At 35.4% G+C, this 16,794-nt stretch overlaps 1 protein-coding gene across 1 annotated transcript in view; it reads right to left on the minus strand.

The window, feature by feature from the left end:
- Positions 1–16,794, minus strand: part of COLGALT2 (collagen beta(1-O)galactosyltransferase 2) — a 143,205-nt gene that overhangs the window by 32,414 nt on the left and 93,997 nt on the right. The window contains exons 4-6 of the mRNA XM_074222217.1: positions 11,813–11,947; positions 4,738–4,942; positions 1,118–1,237 (exon numbers count right to left, since the gene is read on the minus strand). Of these exons, the coding sequence (XP_074078318.1) occupies positions 1,118–1,237; positions 4,738–4,942; positions 11,813–11,947 (460 nt within the window). The remainder of the gene's footprint in view (positions 1–1,117; positions 1,238–4,737; positions 4,943–11,812; positions 11,948–16,794) is intronic.

The following is a 16,794-nucleotide window of genomic DNA, read 5'->3' on the forward strand; positions in this document are numbered from 1 at the left end:
CCTTTCATGTGGCATGAACTGGAGTTCCTTCTCTAATTAGGTTCCAACCTAACTTTCTAGGTTGACTTCATGTTATTCCTTCTTACTCACCACCTTCCAGTCAAATTTGTCCCCATTTGTCTGTTCCCCCTGGCAATACCTGGAAGGCTTTCTTTTCTCACTGCTACTTGGTAGCAACACTAGCTCCTTTTAAGGCTAAGCTCAAGGACCACTTCTCCTGATGCTCCAAGTGCTGGTACTCAAATCTGTTGAAAATACCTTGTACTTACTTAGCAAACCACACTGTGCTCCCCTTGCTACCTTCTGTTGGTTGTAAAGACTTTCAGGGCTGGAACCCTCATTTTTGACTTTGAATCTTTAGCCCCTTGCAGAGTAACTGGCACATAGCAATAACATGGGGTCACAAGAAGTCAGACTGGATTGAAATAACTGAATAACAACAAACAAAAAAAGTCAGACAAATAGTGAAATAAATCATTCAGTCTTGAGGGACTGAGACCTGAACACAGTGGAAAAAACCACCAGACTTTTCAGAAGACATTGAAATCCTTGTTTTGCTATTTTCTCCTTATTTGACCACAATGAAGTCACTTAGCTCCCCTGTACCTCAGTTTTCTAATCTGTAAAAATGAAGTGTATATGACCTCTAAAGTCCTTTATAGCTCTAAATCTGTGATTCTGCTTCTTGTTTTCAAAAAACCCCAAAACAAAACAAAAAAAAACCCTGTTCATTGCTGCTAAAGCCAGATCTGTGTCTGCTGCTAGTGTCCAAAGAAGGAAGGATCCTAGATTTAGGATTCAGATTTAATTGGGAGGGACCTTAAGAGTCACCTAGTCCAGATCCCTCATTTTGAAGATGAAGAAACAGGTTCAGAGATGAAGTGACTTGTCCGAGTTTACACAGGTGGAAGGGTCTCCTTAGACATACATCTCAATTCTAGAATGAGCTCCTTTTCCACTATGATTTGACCTATGGATTTGGAGCCAGGACTTTTCACCATGGAAAAGAGAAAGAAGAAACTGAAATGATCTCCTTTTCTTTGCCATTAAAATCCACAACCAGCCATCTATAAAATTGGACCCTGCCCTACAGGTGTGTCTTCCTCATCTTACTTACTCATTGCTTCTATCTGTACATGAATGAGGTTCTCAATATCTTCTTGTAGTGTCTGATGTGGCTTCAGTGGGATGGGAAGGTAGCCATAGTGATCCCTGTTGCAGAGATACATCTGAATACCTAGTGATTAAAGAATAAAAACATTGATTAGAAAACACTCTTCTGGAGGGGTTTTGCACAGGCAGTTGGAATAGTTACAGGTTCAATGAGGGAAGAAGAAACTGAGCTATCAGGAAAGGTAGTTTGTCCTTATACATTAGCAACAGTAGTTTACAAACTAAACAAAATAAAAATTCGTATCAACATTACTTGTAATTGCAAAACCCAGAAAAATTGCCTGAAAGTCCAACAACAGGGAAAGCTTAAATAAAATATGGTATGTTAATGGAATGGAACATCATAATGTCATGAATATCAAGAAGTGCAAAGAAGGTAAGGAAATTTGCAAAGACCTGTAATTGCAAATAATGCAACATGGGTGGGGGGATTCACAATAAAAATAGAGTAAAGGATAATTATAGCCATACAATAGAAAAATTAAGAGAGTATACCCAACAACTCTTGATGGGTATTAGTAGGGAGCAGCTGAAAAATTTCTATGATACTTTATGAATTCAAATTAATTTTCAAATGACTAAGAAAGTTCAGCTTCAAGATTATATTCTCGATAACTGTTTAATTTTTTACAGGTTTTTTTGCAAGGCAATGGGGTTAAGTGGCTTGCCCAAGGCCACACAGCTAGGTAATTATTAAGTGTCTGAGGCCGGATTTGAACTCAGGTACTCCTGACTTCAGGGCCGGTGCTCTATCCACTGTGCCACCTAGCCACCCCATGTTTAATTTTTTAAAAGTCCATCACCTTCCAAGAATTAAATACTTGGAAGTTATATGCACCATTTCCAGTCTTCAGAGACATCAGACTTTCCCTTTATTTAAAATGACACCCACCATATGGAAACACAGTTTTGGGACCATTTCTCTTCTAGCCAGAGGAAATTGAATGTTTATTCTCTGAAAGAAAAAAATCCTCTGCTGGCCTAAAGTACAGTTAAAAAATAAAGGTAAGGAAAGAATAAAAAGGAAGGGAAGGGATTATGGTTCCCAGAGCAGAAATGAACACTAAAAGAATCGAAAGGAAGTAAGGAAAAAATTAGGGATGAAATCCTTATTTGATATGAAAGCAGACAGAAAAGACCCATAAACTTAGAGAGGTTATGAAAGATAAATGTAGGCATTGCCAAGAGAGGAAAAGGGAGGAATTCAGTTCTCTGATGGAATAGAAAGGATAAAGGGAATTTTAAAATGCTCCGATTTTCTTGGATCATATTTTCGTCTCTTGACGATGAGTTTGAAGTCAACCTATATAGATATAAACCTTTCATGTTAGGTTCAGGGGGTAGGAAGAAAAATCTTGTCTTTTTAGCCCAACTGACAACCAGCAATATGTCAGAATCACAAACACACCAAGAGCCTTCTGTATTCAGCAACCTCCTTCTCCTGTCCATCTCATGAAGCAAGCCCTGGGGCCATCCACCTGAGAGCAGACAGTTTGGAATCCAGGGTAGAAGAAGGAATCGGTAATAGTTCCAAGCCTTGGCAGGTCCCATTTTAATGAAAAAATAGTTTAGTTAAAAGGACAAGTCAGCTAAGCGTGAGTCTGTGCTTATGATTTTTTAATTGACATAATCCAAGAATTATCTACCTAGTGATGCCTTTATTTGACCTGGATGAAATTTCCTCCAGTCAGCTGCACTGCCTGCCAAATCTTCTGAAGCTGTCAGCTGGCATTAACAGATAGGAGGGAGGGTGGAAGGGAGAAGAAAGACCTTTATTCACCTCCCTTAATAGGTCTGGCCTCTGTTTTAATTAACTAATCTGACCTGGCCCACAAATCACTGTCAGCTCCCCTTTCTTGCTGAGAGAGTTTCCTCCTCTCTGACTCTGGGCTTTGCAGGGATGCATGCTTCCAGGGGATTCAGATGACTCTTCAAACCCTCCTGACATATAGAAGGAGATGGCGACATAATTAAGTTGTTACCCTGCATCTCTTAGATAAATCACTTTAACCATTTAACTTCACTTTGTTTTATTTTCCACATCTAGAATTAAAATAGTAGGAAACAATAGTTTTGAGGGAAGCACTCTAGAACTCTGAGACATTAGACTGTAAGCTCTCTGAAGTCAGGGATAGTCTTTTGCCTCTTTTTTAAATTCCCAGCTCTTAGCACAATACCAAGAATAGAGTAGGTGCTAAATAAACATTTATGGATTAATTAATGGATTGAATGATACTATAATTTTTTTAAAAAGGGTAAATGATACCATATCTCTACCAGATTGTGCCTCTCTTCTAGTTAGATCTATCTTTTATTTGCATTTTCTTATATAAAGGGGTTGATCAAGGTAATCACTGATCAAATTGAGTCCTGCAATAAATGATGAGATTATAGGTCATGAGCAATTGCGCAGTATTTTTCCATAGAATGTGAGCATGCTACTTGGCCCCAGATTGATGTGACTTCAGAAAAACCCAATTAGTTGAATTCTCTTGACTGCTGAGAGTCAGCTGCAACCCCTGTGATCTATAAAAAAAGTTATCCTTAGACTTCAAGACTAGAGATTAGCAGAATGAACCTTCAACCATTCCTTTTTGATTCTTACTTACCTTTATTTTTAATTGTACTTTCAGAGAAAAAAAGTTCAATTTCCTCTGAGCTAGAACAGAAATGGTCCCATAACAGCAGAGATTTGGGAACTGGGAGGAAGAGAGCAGTAGTTTCTTTCTGCCACCTCCACTTTGGGAGGAATTATGGCAACTTATAACAGAAGCACATGGTACTAGTATACATGCCACTAGGTGGTGAAAAGAGTAGAGCATTGGACCTGGCATCGCAAAATCCTGAGATCAAATCCAGCCTCAGACACTTATTAGCTATGTGACTTTGGGCATAACCTCTGTGCTCAGTTTCCCTTTATCAATGGGGACAATGAAGCACCTACCTCACAGGGTTGTTTTAAGAAAAAATGGGATAATAATTGTAAAGCACTTTAAAAACCTTAAAATACCAGATATTATTGGGATGACAATGATGAAGCATGCTTTAATGTGATCTGAGAGAGGGGTTCAAAGACATGATTTCTAATCCTAACTTCCTGTGTGGAGGAGGGGAGTTTTAAATCCCCAAAGTAGTGTGAGTACCAAATTAACTCTTCTGGTGACAGAAAGGAGATTTTCTTTGGGCATTATCTCATGAAGAATTCCAAGTTCAGGAATTGCTGAGCTGGCAAATTCGTGTTCTAGACTTTCTACAGATATAACATTGCCCGATAATGTGCTTTTTGGAAAAATAAGAGAATAATTCACACTGTTCCTCCAGAGTATCTTACTTGAAGAGCAACGAGTCTGAGTTCTAATATCTCCCATTACATTTTAATATTGTGTTGCCTCATTTGACATCTCTTCTTAACATTCATTGGGTATTTATTAACATTTCTTGAATTCTTCTGAACCAAATTGATTTCGCAATCACCTCACAAAGGCAGGAGTCCCAAACCTGGCCCTTTACACACACACACATGCACATATATACATTCACACAGACACACAGAAACACACTTACCTGCTTGTCTACTGGAAAAGGCAAAAACAATGATGTCATCAAAAGTCCAGGAATAATCTTGGTGTGGGGGAAAAAACATCAGCTTGTGGGAGGCTTCTTTCCTGAGGTCAATGAGGAATGTGGAGTGAACCATCGGGACAGGAAAACAGCCTCTTTTCTTCCATTCCCTAATCTGAAGGTAGTCTGGAGTCCGTTTATAGTACCCCTGTAAACCAACAAATTGATGAGATGAATTCTTTGATAGATTTTTCCATAGTTATTCTCTAGTCTGCTGGTGTAGTAGATTGCATGCTAGAAGAGAATCTGAGTTCCAATCCTATCTCAGACAGGAGCTCTGTGCCTTAGCATAAGTCAGCTAGCCTCTTTTGATCTCAATTTCTTCATAAAAATGGAGAAAATACCTGGAATTTTTAACTCACATGATCACTATGGGGAGTGGTGAATGAAAAATGCAATGATTAAGTACCTAAAATATGCTTATATATTTAAAATATATTAATATATTTTAAAATATAATACATTATAGAATTTATTTTAACTTAAATATTAAATATACTTAATATATATATTTAAAATATTATCTTATTTTAGCCCCACAATAATATTGGTAGGTTGGTGCTTTTTAGGAATTGTCTGAGGTAGAATTTTAACTCAGTTGACTCTAACTCCAGATCTGCGGCTGGGGCTTGGAGTGACTTTTTTTTTTTTAGTTTTTTTTTTTTGCAAGGCAAATGGGGTTAAGTGGCTTGCCCAAGGCCACACAGCTAGGTAATTATTAAGTGTCTGAGACCGGATTTGAACCCAGGTACTCCTGATTCCAAGGCCGGTGCTTTATCCACTATGCCACCTAGCCACCCCTTGGAGTGACTCTTAATGGCACCTCCTAGCTGCCAAATACAAAGTGCTTTGTAAATGTTGGAGTACTTTATAAACATCAATTATTATTTTCTACCTCATAACAATTTGTTGGTCATTTAAGATAGCACAGATGTACTTTTCAGCATGAAAATGTTCAGATCAGTGATTTTCACTGTATCTTGGTAAGGAGAGTACAGTGTTATCTCCATGAAGCAATTAAATGGATGACAATGTGGGACTTGGAGGCAGGACAACTTAACACTAATTGTTGGATTTGGAATCAGAAGACATTTAAACCCTGACTGTAATACATAGCCAGTCCTCGCATTCCTCATCTATGAAATGCCGCAACTGGACAAAGTAATCTCAAGGTTTTTTTCCCCTACTTCTGAATCTATGATCTCAATTTATTAAATAGAAGAACCAGAATTTGAACACAGTTCTAATTTACTGCATCATGCTTCTTTCTCTCCAAATTGCCTATAACTTATCGAGATTTTGGGCAACAATAAGAATGATTCTTCATGGTCTCCTCATTTAATATGCTTTATACCAATATACCACAAATAGAAAACCATATGGGCTGCATATTGACTTAGAAATCCACATATTATGCTTTGGAGTTCATCTTTCATCAAACACTAATTTTTCTAAGATCAGAACATATTAATGTTTTTAATTAAAGTTTTCTTTGCAGTTTTTTCTCCGTCGATGCTCAATTAGATTTAGCAAATTCAAGTCTTAAAATAGACTTCTTTTCTAGTTCCTTCTTATATTTGTTATTTGTTTCTTGGTAGTTGTTTCTAGAACTACCTATAGTAGCAGATTGCATTGCATTGATTCATTTTTTGATGGTGATAGTAGAGCAACTAAAAACCCTTACTTCAATTAATTGAATTATATTAAGATTTCTAAAATAAAAAAAGAAAATCACATGTTAATGTGATAAGGAATGTGATAAGAGGGGACATGCTATATAATCTCTGGGAGGAGATGGGAAAGTTACAGAATGGCATATTGAGTTTATTCTTAAACAATGATCAACTTACATGTTCATTTAAGGCTGAGAAGCCAAATTCCTTAAGGCTACCACTATTCAACCACAGTCAGTTTATCGACCATACAGGACAGATTACTAGTCTCATTGCTTTATAGACATAACTCCCTTTTTCACTTCTTTTCTTTTGTCTCCATTTCTTTTTCTTTCTCTTTTGTTTTTAATTCTGAAACAGTATTAGCCAGATTAATAACCTATCTTATTCATAAAGAAATTCCAAATGACCCCTGGTATTTTCCTAAGATCAAAGATTTGTCAAGAGTAATAATAGGAAAAGCTCTAGGTTTTGAGTCAGATCTGGGTTCAGCTGATGCTTAATTAGCTGTGTGGTCTTGGGCAAATCGCTTCAAGTCATTTCTTAAGCCTTAGTTTCCTCATCTGAAAAATGAGGGTGCAGTGCTCGCCTCATGGAACTGTTGCAAGGATGAAATAAAACAATAATGATACCTGGTATGTATATACCAATTTAAGGTTTACAAAGATGTTGTTGCTGTTGTTCAGTTGTTTAGTTGTTCAGTTGTGACTGGTTCTTCAGGACCTGTATGAATTTTACTTGGCAAAGATACTGTGGTGGTTTGCCATTTTCTTCTCCAATAGATAAAAGTAGACAAAAGTTAGATGACTTGCTCGTGGTCTCACAGTTAGTGAGTGGCTGAGGCTAAATTTGAACTCAGGTCTTCTTGAGTTTATCCACTAAGCCATCTAACTGCGTAGGTACTCTTGTTATCACCATTTTCCAAATGGGAAAACTTAACTACTCAATAACTGAGGCAGGATTTGAACTAAGCTCTTTCAGACTCCAAATCTAGTATTCTATTCACAGCCCCAGCTGTTTGTCTCAATCATAACTTTGTAGTACTTTGTCAAACTCAAAATGCTATTGAGGTGTCAATTATTAACAATTTAAAATATTAATTTATTATTAATATATTAATTATTAATTTAAAAAACATAATGAAGGTTTCATGAATATTGTCCTCCAAAGGAGGCACCAAGAATGACTGGAGCAGCAACAGTAGCATTTTTGGAATAAATGTACAATCTCAAAATATAACTAGGTAAAAGGATTAGCATTCATCTCTATGTGGAAATTCTGGTGTGCACATTCCTTCCAGACACATGAAATATCAGAAGACAAGCTTTTGGAAGACAAAGAGCATGTCAAGTATTTTTCATAGATCCTTGCTGGGGTCTGGCACAACTGACAGTGGCTAAAGAGATTCTTTCACCTAAAAGCATTTCATAATCCTCAGACAAGCACTTATATTTAAATTTGTATTACATTTATCTGCCTCTCCTCTCTCTCTCTCTCTCTCTCTCTCTCTCTCTCTCTCTCTCTCTCTCTCTCACAAGGCAATGGGGTGAAATGATTTGCCCAAGGCCATATAGCTAAATACATATTAAGTATCTGAGTTCCGATTTGAACTTAGGTCCCCCTCACTCCAAGTCTGGTACTCCATCCACTGAGCGACCTAGCTGCCCCTACACATCTGTCTTTTGCCCCCTTATTATAAAGCAGACTCCATGACGGCAGAGCTTGGTTTTTAAATTTTTATTTTTTGCAACTCTTCTCCCTCCTTCCCTCATAAGATGATGACTAGTGCACAGCAGATAATGAAAAGGCTATTACTGAATGAAGGAATGCAGGAATGAATAATTGAATAAATTCTATGCTTTATATAAGCTTATCATCTTGGGATCTCTTAGTACCTTTACAAAACTTAATTAAATTAACAGTGATTTGTTAGCATTTCCACTTCCAAGTACAGGTTAAGGTGAATAAATTGGCCAAAAAACTGCATATATAAATATTCTTATACACATGTACAGCAACACTTCCAAACACATAAACACAATGTACATGTAAATATAAATTTTAGTATACATTTTAGGTGGCACAGTGGATCAAGTGCTGGCCCTAGTCAGGAAGAACTGAGTTCAAATGTGGGCCTGAAACCCTTACTAATTGTGAGATCCTGGGAAAGTCACTTAATCTGGTGACTCAGTTTCTTCATCTTTAATATGACAAACCACTCCAGTATCTTTGCCAAAAAAAAAAATCTCAAATGGGGTCAGGAAGAGTTGGACAATGACTGAAACAACTGAATATCTACATACATATATAAATATATAAACAATATAATCAGATATAGTTACTGACTTAAATATAAAACTCTGGGTTATTAATGAGGAATATTTTAAAAATGGGGAACTTAGTATATTTACAGTAAAATTATGTCTCCTGTAAACAAGAGGAGGGTTGATGAGACATTTCTCACTTAGTTTTCTCTTTTATTTTCCATAAAAATAAGGCTCTGTTATGGTGTTCAGCCAAAGGCCTCTAGCATGGGTTTTGAAGATCTGGTTGGGAAAACACTGACCATGTGAGTCTCTCCACAAAGACACCCTCAAACTTTAGACCAGTTCCTTCCAGCAAGACCAGACCAGGAGTCATGTGAAGCCAAATGGTGAAAGGCAAGAGTCACCCCCCAAAAAAGTGTTAGATGTCTGCTTACACTCTATTGGTTAATCAGGGTATGACATACCTTTAATGAATAAGGCAACAGCAAAAGTAGAAGAAAACCTAGAAGCTGGGATATACTGGTCTTGGATTATGACCCTATAGAGTCACAGTCAAAACAAAATTTTTTTTTTTTAGATTTTTTCAAGGCAATGGGGTTAAGTGACTTGCCCAAGGCCACATGGCTGGGTAATTATTAAGTGTCTGAGGCCGGATTTGAACTCAGGTACTCCTGACTCCAAGGCCAGTGTTCTATCCACTGTACCACCTAGCCGCCCCCTCAAAATTCTTTTTAAATATTCCTAATGTTATTTTGCCACCTGTCCTATTTTAGAGTATTTGATTTTTTTTTTTTTTTTGGTTGAGAACTTTCAACATTTTTTTCAGTTTAAAATAACAGAGTTTATTTTCCTAGGGAGAAAAAAGATTATTTTTTTTGCTTTTTAAAAAAATAACTCACTGGTTATTACTACTAATAAGATGTGTAGATGCTAACTTGGAAATGGGAACATTGCTTCAGAAATGGGATAAATAAGGCACAAAAATTTTGTTCTTTTGCTCAAAATTCAAGTCAGTGGCAAGAATTCAACTCTTTTAGCTATTAAAATTAATTACATTCTGGAAAGTTATGTTAACTCTTTTTTTAACTAATTTTTTTTGGCCCTTGGGTCATGTTAGCCCACAAATATGCCACAAAGTCAGGTTCATTTTCCTTCCTAAGGCATGAATAAAATGTTAAAAATGCCAGCTATCAGTGTGCATTAAACTGTGGGAATTCCAAGCTTAGGGTTATTCAAGTTTGGCTGGTACATAGGAAAGTTGGCAATCTGAAATGTAGCATGAGATATTGGGAAGACCACCAGATCTAAAATGAGAAAGCCTGGCTTCAAATCCCAGTCCTGATGCTTATTATTAGTGTGACATGGGACAAATCACTTATCCTCAGTTTTTCATCCATACAGTGATGGTATTGAACTTGATGTCTTCTGAAGTCTTACAGTCTAACTATAATAAAAGCATTATATATAATTAAATATATATAGTTAATTATTTATAGTAATATATTGATCATCAAATTATGCTGCTATACTGTTATTTAATATAATAATGTTCTATTCTATTAGAAATAAATATAATTACATTTATATGGCACTGACTATGACCCAGAGACTGTAGTAAGCAAACATTTTATAATTATTATATCATTTGATCCTCCCAATAACCATGGGAGGTAGGTAGTATTATTAACATCCCTATTATACAGATGAGGAAATTGAGGCAAACAGAAGTTAAGTGACTTGCCTAAAGTCACAGTGTCTAAAGCCAGGTTTGAGCTGAAGTCTTCCTGATTTCAAGCCCTATACTCCTCCCTTGTGTCACCTAGCTACCTTTAACAGATAGCATTTATATATTAATTAACTATATGTTAGGCAATGTGCTAAGTGCTTTACAAATATTTTCTTATATTTATTCTCATAACCCTGGGAGATATGTGGCATTATTATTTTCATTTTACAGTCAAGGGTCCAATTTCACCCAGCTAGTTAAGTTTGATTTGAAGGGGATTTGAACTCAGGTCTTCCTAATTCCAGCCCCAGCCCCCTATCCATTAAGGCACCCAGAATACATAGTTCTATAATATTTTGCACCCCTCACCCTTTCCCTGATCAATGGGGGGGGTGATTGGAGTTTTACAAAAGCAAATTCCCAAATCCTAGTTTTTCTTTAGTACTCTTTTGAACTTCACAACATATGTTGATCTCTTTAAAATTCATCATTCCTAAATTAATACAGGATGTCCTAAAGTTTTAGGGCAGTATTTAGTTATTAAAGCAGAAACCCACCCTTAGGCTCTTGGGACACCCTGTACTGAATGCCTCCTAAATATCAGACAGACAAGGCAGAGGGCCAGAATCCCAGAAGCACAGAACCTTAGCATGAGAAAGTACATGAGGACCCCAGAGATAATAGATTTATAGCTGAAAAGAACCTCAGCTCATCTTCAACATAGTGCCATGGAAAAAATGTATTTGGAATCAGATGAACTAGGTTCAAATTCTAGTGCTGTTACCAGCTGCTGTGAGTTTTTTTCCTACTAAATATGGATGGGTTTTATTTTTCATTTTTCATTTACCTTCTCTTGTCCTCAGTTTCCCCATCTGAAAAAAATTAGGGGTTGGACCAGATGATTTTGAAAGCTCCAGCTCTAAAACCAGGAATCTATTACTTTCTCCAATCTCCTTAATTTTCAAATAAGGAAACTGAGGTTCGGAGAAGCAAAATTGACTAAAAAGTCATCCATCTTAACCTTGCACTCGAAAGTAGGAATTCCCTCTAAATTGTCTCAGCACTGAGCCCATTACATGGTAAACATTGTATAAATAACCATTGATTTATTGAGTTGATTCATCCAGTCTGCTTGAATACTTTCACTACTTTCAGGGTTGAAAAACTCATCATTACTGTGATGCTACAAGCAAGAGCTTTTTATTTAACTGGAAAGCTATTTCTTTCTGAAAAAATATTTGCATATTTGTTTCACAATATTTGGGGGGGGGAAACAAGAAAGAGATGGGTATGGATCTACCATTGTTTCTTTACTACCCACCACCCTCAAGCTACTGCCCAATACAACTTGCCTGAGGGGTGATTCCACACCAGAAATTAGAGTAGAGGCTTCGAGATTCCAACATTGGGGCCACAATAGTCTTGTTTTCAGAGATCATCAAATTGAGGGTTTGTGGATTAGTCAAGAAATTGTCGACATCTATAAACTTAGAAGAAAAAAATAAGTGAGACATTTTCAAGAGCAATTTAAAAGAATAATAACACTCAAAAATAATTCCTCATGTACAAAGCGAGTTATTTCAGGCTCCACTCTCCAGAAGAGAGAATAATTAAAAATTTTTTGAAAATTGTATTAGTGTCTAAATGCAAGACTCATAACAGTTTAATAGAACTAGTATTTTTATCCCTGGTCTCAATACAAGGCTAGTTTCTACCTCAACATTACCCAAGACAGATTTTTGCTAGACTTTAGATAAAATAAAGTCAAAAAGTTTACTACCCAGGTTGACTCAGAATCAATCATCAATAATGCTTTACTATTATGGACAGCATCTCAGTTTAAAGAATAACATTATATCAAATAATGTACAATGAAGTAATTATTTAGTTAATGATTGTTTTCCTGATGTCGCTACAATAAATATGTTATATTGAAGAAAATCTACAAAACAGATGCATTCTAAACCTTCTAGACATTTTCAAGTAAATCTATTTACCAAAAATACAAAACAATCAATAAATATCTGTTGAACAATTATGATGCACCTGGAACTGTGTTGTGCATTTTTCATATTATATTTGACAGGGAGCAGCTAGAATAGCCTGGGTTTAGGTCCTGTTCCTGTTACATACTATCTATGTGATCCTAACTTTTCAGTGACCCAAGCAACTCTTGAAAACTCTAAGTTACTATACAGTGGGACAGCCTGTGTGCGTTGAAAGATTCCTCAACAGTTGTTAACAAATATCAGATTAAATCATAGGGCTAGTAAAAATATCTTTATAATTATATGATTATACTAGGAAATTAATATAATGTTAAATATTTTTGAATTATTATTTTCTTTTTTCAGTTAATAAGCATTTATTTCCTTTACCTCCTACTTCCTCTCCCCTCAAACTGAGAGTAAGAAATATATATATATATATATATATAAAATCAAGGAAAAGAAATTTCCATATTCACCATGTCCAAAAACATATAAACATATGATCTACATCTTTGTTCTTTCATCTCTCCATCAAGAGGTAGGTAATATGCTTCATAATTAGAATCATGGTCTGCATTGACAAGACTTCATCAATTATTCAAACTTGTTTGACTTTGTTATTCTCTTTTAGTTTCCAGTTCTTTGACACTTCTAAAAGAGTTACTACAAATAATTTTGTACATGAAGATCTTTTTTCTTCCTTTCTTTGATCTCTTTGGGGAAGGGCAGTTATTGAGTATTGTGCTGTAACTCCAAATTGCTTTCCAGAATCAATTCATAGTATACCTGTTTTCCCACAGACCTGCCAACATTGATCATTTTCCTTTTTTTAAGTCATCTTTGCCAGTCTAATAGATCTGAAGTGAAATCTCAGAGTTGCTCTAATTTGCATTTCTTTATTAATGATTCAGGGTGTTTCTATATATATATATATATATCTATATTTACATAGATATATATATAGATATATAGATAGATATATGTATTTGGATTTCTTTTGAAAAAGTCTCCTCTTATCATTTGATCTTGTATTAATTGCAAAATGATTCATTCTTATAAATTTAGATCAGTTCTGTTTAACTTGGAAATGAGTCCATCAGAGAAACTTGTTGCAAAAAAAAAAATTTTGCCAGAAAAGGTCTAAATATTTGTTTTAGGTTTTTGTAAGGCAAATGGGGTTAAGTGGCTTGCCCAAGGCCCCACAGCTAGGTAATTATTAAGGGTTTGAGACCACCCAGGTACTCCTTACTCCAAGGCCGGTGCTTTATCCACTGTGCCACCTAGCCACCCCTAACATCTAAATATTCTTAAGAAAATGTGACATTTTCTACAAAACATACTGGTGATTTACATAGTGAAGAGATGATGTTTTACATCATTTTTGGATGGGGTTGGGCTGGGTGGGGGAAAGTGTGCATCCAGAGAGAAATAAAAAGTTCCTGTCTGTAATAGAATTCCCTGCACTAGAATAATAGTGACAACTAAGACCTTGTCATTTCTGTCCCCTTCCCAAGCACCCCCCCCAGAAAACTGGATCTCTAGTTCATAGAAGTCAGTGTGCCAAAGTCTATGGAGACCAGACACTTTTTTGGGGGGCATAAGAGAATTATCTCCCTTGATTCCTGGGAGTAGCACAGATGTGTATCCAGCTGTTCTACTATTAGGCAATATCAGGTGCATTGAAACCAAATACACTCTTGAGAGGATGAAAATGATGCTTACACACCCAATACAGTACTTTTCTCAGTAATTCTAAAAGTAACTTTCTGAGTTATTCTAAAAGACTCATGGAAAAAAATGTTGGAATGAATTCAGGGACAATAATTTTCCCTTAGAATTGAGCATAGAAGGGGAAAAGAACCCATTCTTTCCCTAAACATTTAGAGTATACATGTTCTCTGGGACAAAGGCTAAACTGGTACAGAATTTCACATTTTAACTGCAGTAATGAAATTTTAGCTTGCATAATAATCATTCTGCCTTGTAAGAATTAGAGAATTCTTTCTTCTGAGGAGCTCAGAAATCTTCGGGCATTTTGCCTTATTCACAGATTCCCAGCAGGACACAGATTCTTTAGTGTCATTTCTCATGCTATAGGAAAACAGCAGAGCTGTGTAAAGAACCATTCTTTCACCAACTGAAACAGAGGACTATTAGTGAGGCTAGGACAAAAATTGGAAATCCTGATAGCTATTCCTATGTTAAACTGTCTTTACTATCTCTCTTTCCTTTGTTAAAAAAAAATGCATTCAAATGGCAGAAAGAGAGCACAAAAGGAAATAAAACTCCCTTTGGAAAACAGGAATAGGTCAATAAAAAGGAATTGTATTTCTTGAAAAATATTAAAAGGCAATAAGCAAACTAAAGGAAAGTTCTAATACAATTTTAAAAATAGAAGTTTAAGAGAAACAAGATGGACAAATTGAGAAAAGTCTAAGGAAGAAACATTAGAAACAAAGCAAGAAAAATCACAAAAAATGAATTTTCTCAAAGAAGAAAATCTTTAAATCTTGCTTCAAACTTATTAAAAATTAAGTTCTGGGAGAAATTGAAAGAACACATGATTTTACCTAATAAATATCACACAAAATCAAAGGATTATCTGAACACAACGAAGAAAACTGTACAATTAAAGACCCAAATGCAACTTTAAAAGTCTGCGAATGGAAATTTTAAAAAAATTCACAAAAATGGAAAATAACATAAAAACATCATTAAAAGCAGGAAAAAGGCAAAACAAATGCAGCAGAATGAAGAATGATATTGTAGTCAATGTGGAAGAATTGAATAATCAAATTGGAAAAATATTTGGAAACAATGAAGGAAAAAGTTACAGAGCTTGAAGATGGATCTAGGAGACTGAACTTTAGTAATAAGAGTGTCCCTAAGCACAATAAAAAAAAAAAATAAAGTCATTACTTTTCAAGGAGTTATTCAAGAAACTTCCTAGCACATTCAAGGACAAATGATACTCTACATGTAGGAAGAATTCAAAGAACTAAAGAATAAATTTAAATTTTAAATTATCCAAGAAGATCATCTTCAAATTTCAGAAATCACAGTGATAAAGCAAATCATCTTTCAGGTCACCCTTAAGAATGAAATCATAGCGGTGGCTAAGTGGCACAGTGGATAGAGCACTGGCCCTGGAGCCAGGAGTACCTGAGTTGTGTGGCCTTGGGCAAGCCAATTAACCCCATTGCCTTGCAAAAAAAACCCCTAAAAAAATAAAGGAATCATAAATCATAAATATAACCAAAATAAAAAAAGCCAGTTGAAGCTGAAATAAAGCTTGTGCCAACTAACCAATCAATAAGTAAATATTTAATTCACTGCACCAGATTCTGGAGATGCAGAGGAAAAAATAAATCAAATGAGCCCTGTAAGCTTAGCAGCTTACATTCTAGTGGAGGAGACATTATGTACCAGTATATTCAGAATCCATAGGCAGAATAAGAAAAAAATAAATATAAAGTGTTTAAATAGTAAGGAAGAAGGATATGAGCAGTTGGGAAAGCGAACAAGAAAGATAGCATGAAGAAACTAGTGTTTGCCTCATTGTGAATGATGAATGTTAGAGATTTTGTGAGGCAGAAGTAAAGAGGGAAAGAATCCTAGCATGTTAACATGTATGAATTTGGAAAACGTAAGTTTTGATGTCAGAATAAGTTTCCAAACATTCTGCTTGATGGGAAGAGACTGACATTTAAAATTCAAAACAATTCCAAAGAATACATAGAGAAAAGGATTTAAGTGTAAATATCTTTCCAAACTAGGTCATAATTGAAAGTGTAAAGTAAGAGATAAAAATATTCAAAGACTTAAGTCATAATTAAAAGTGGTTTTTCAGATTCATAAAGAAAATGGTGGTTAAAAGACAGAAGCTGTTGAATCTACAATAGAACACAACAATTTAGGGCATGAAGTAGTATGGAAATTTGAAAATACAATGACACTAGTGGTTGTATCTAGTTTTGTTAAATTAAGTTTAGTTATCAAAGTGGCACAGCAAAATAAAAAAAAGATTAACTTGTCTTCCAACAAGGAAAAAAAAGCAAAAAAAAAGTTAACTATAGATGGACTATCTCTTTTTACAGAGGAAAAAATGTCATAAATATACTTAAAATTAGAATGAATCATTATGTTGTCTAAAGGAAATATTATTATTATAAAAGATTTATACAGATATCAATTTAAAGATTGGTCAAAAAGATATTAAACAGTCAAGCTAAGAAAAACTGGGGCTATAGTGAATGGGATCATAAGATAGAAAACAAAGTAGAACTCATTAATATAGATATGGTTAGGGGCAATTTGGTGGCACAGTGGATAGAGCATCAGCC

The sequence above is a fragment of the Macrotis lagotis genome, chromosome 2, assembly GCF_037893015.1.
Source record: "Macrotis lagotis isolate mMagLag1 chromosome 2, bilby.v1.9.chrom.fasta, whole genome shotgun sequence".
NCBI lineage: Eukaryota > Metazoa > Chordata > Mammalia > Peramelemorphia > Peramelidae > Macrotis > Macrotis lagotis.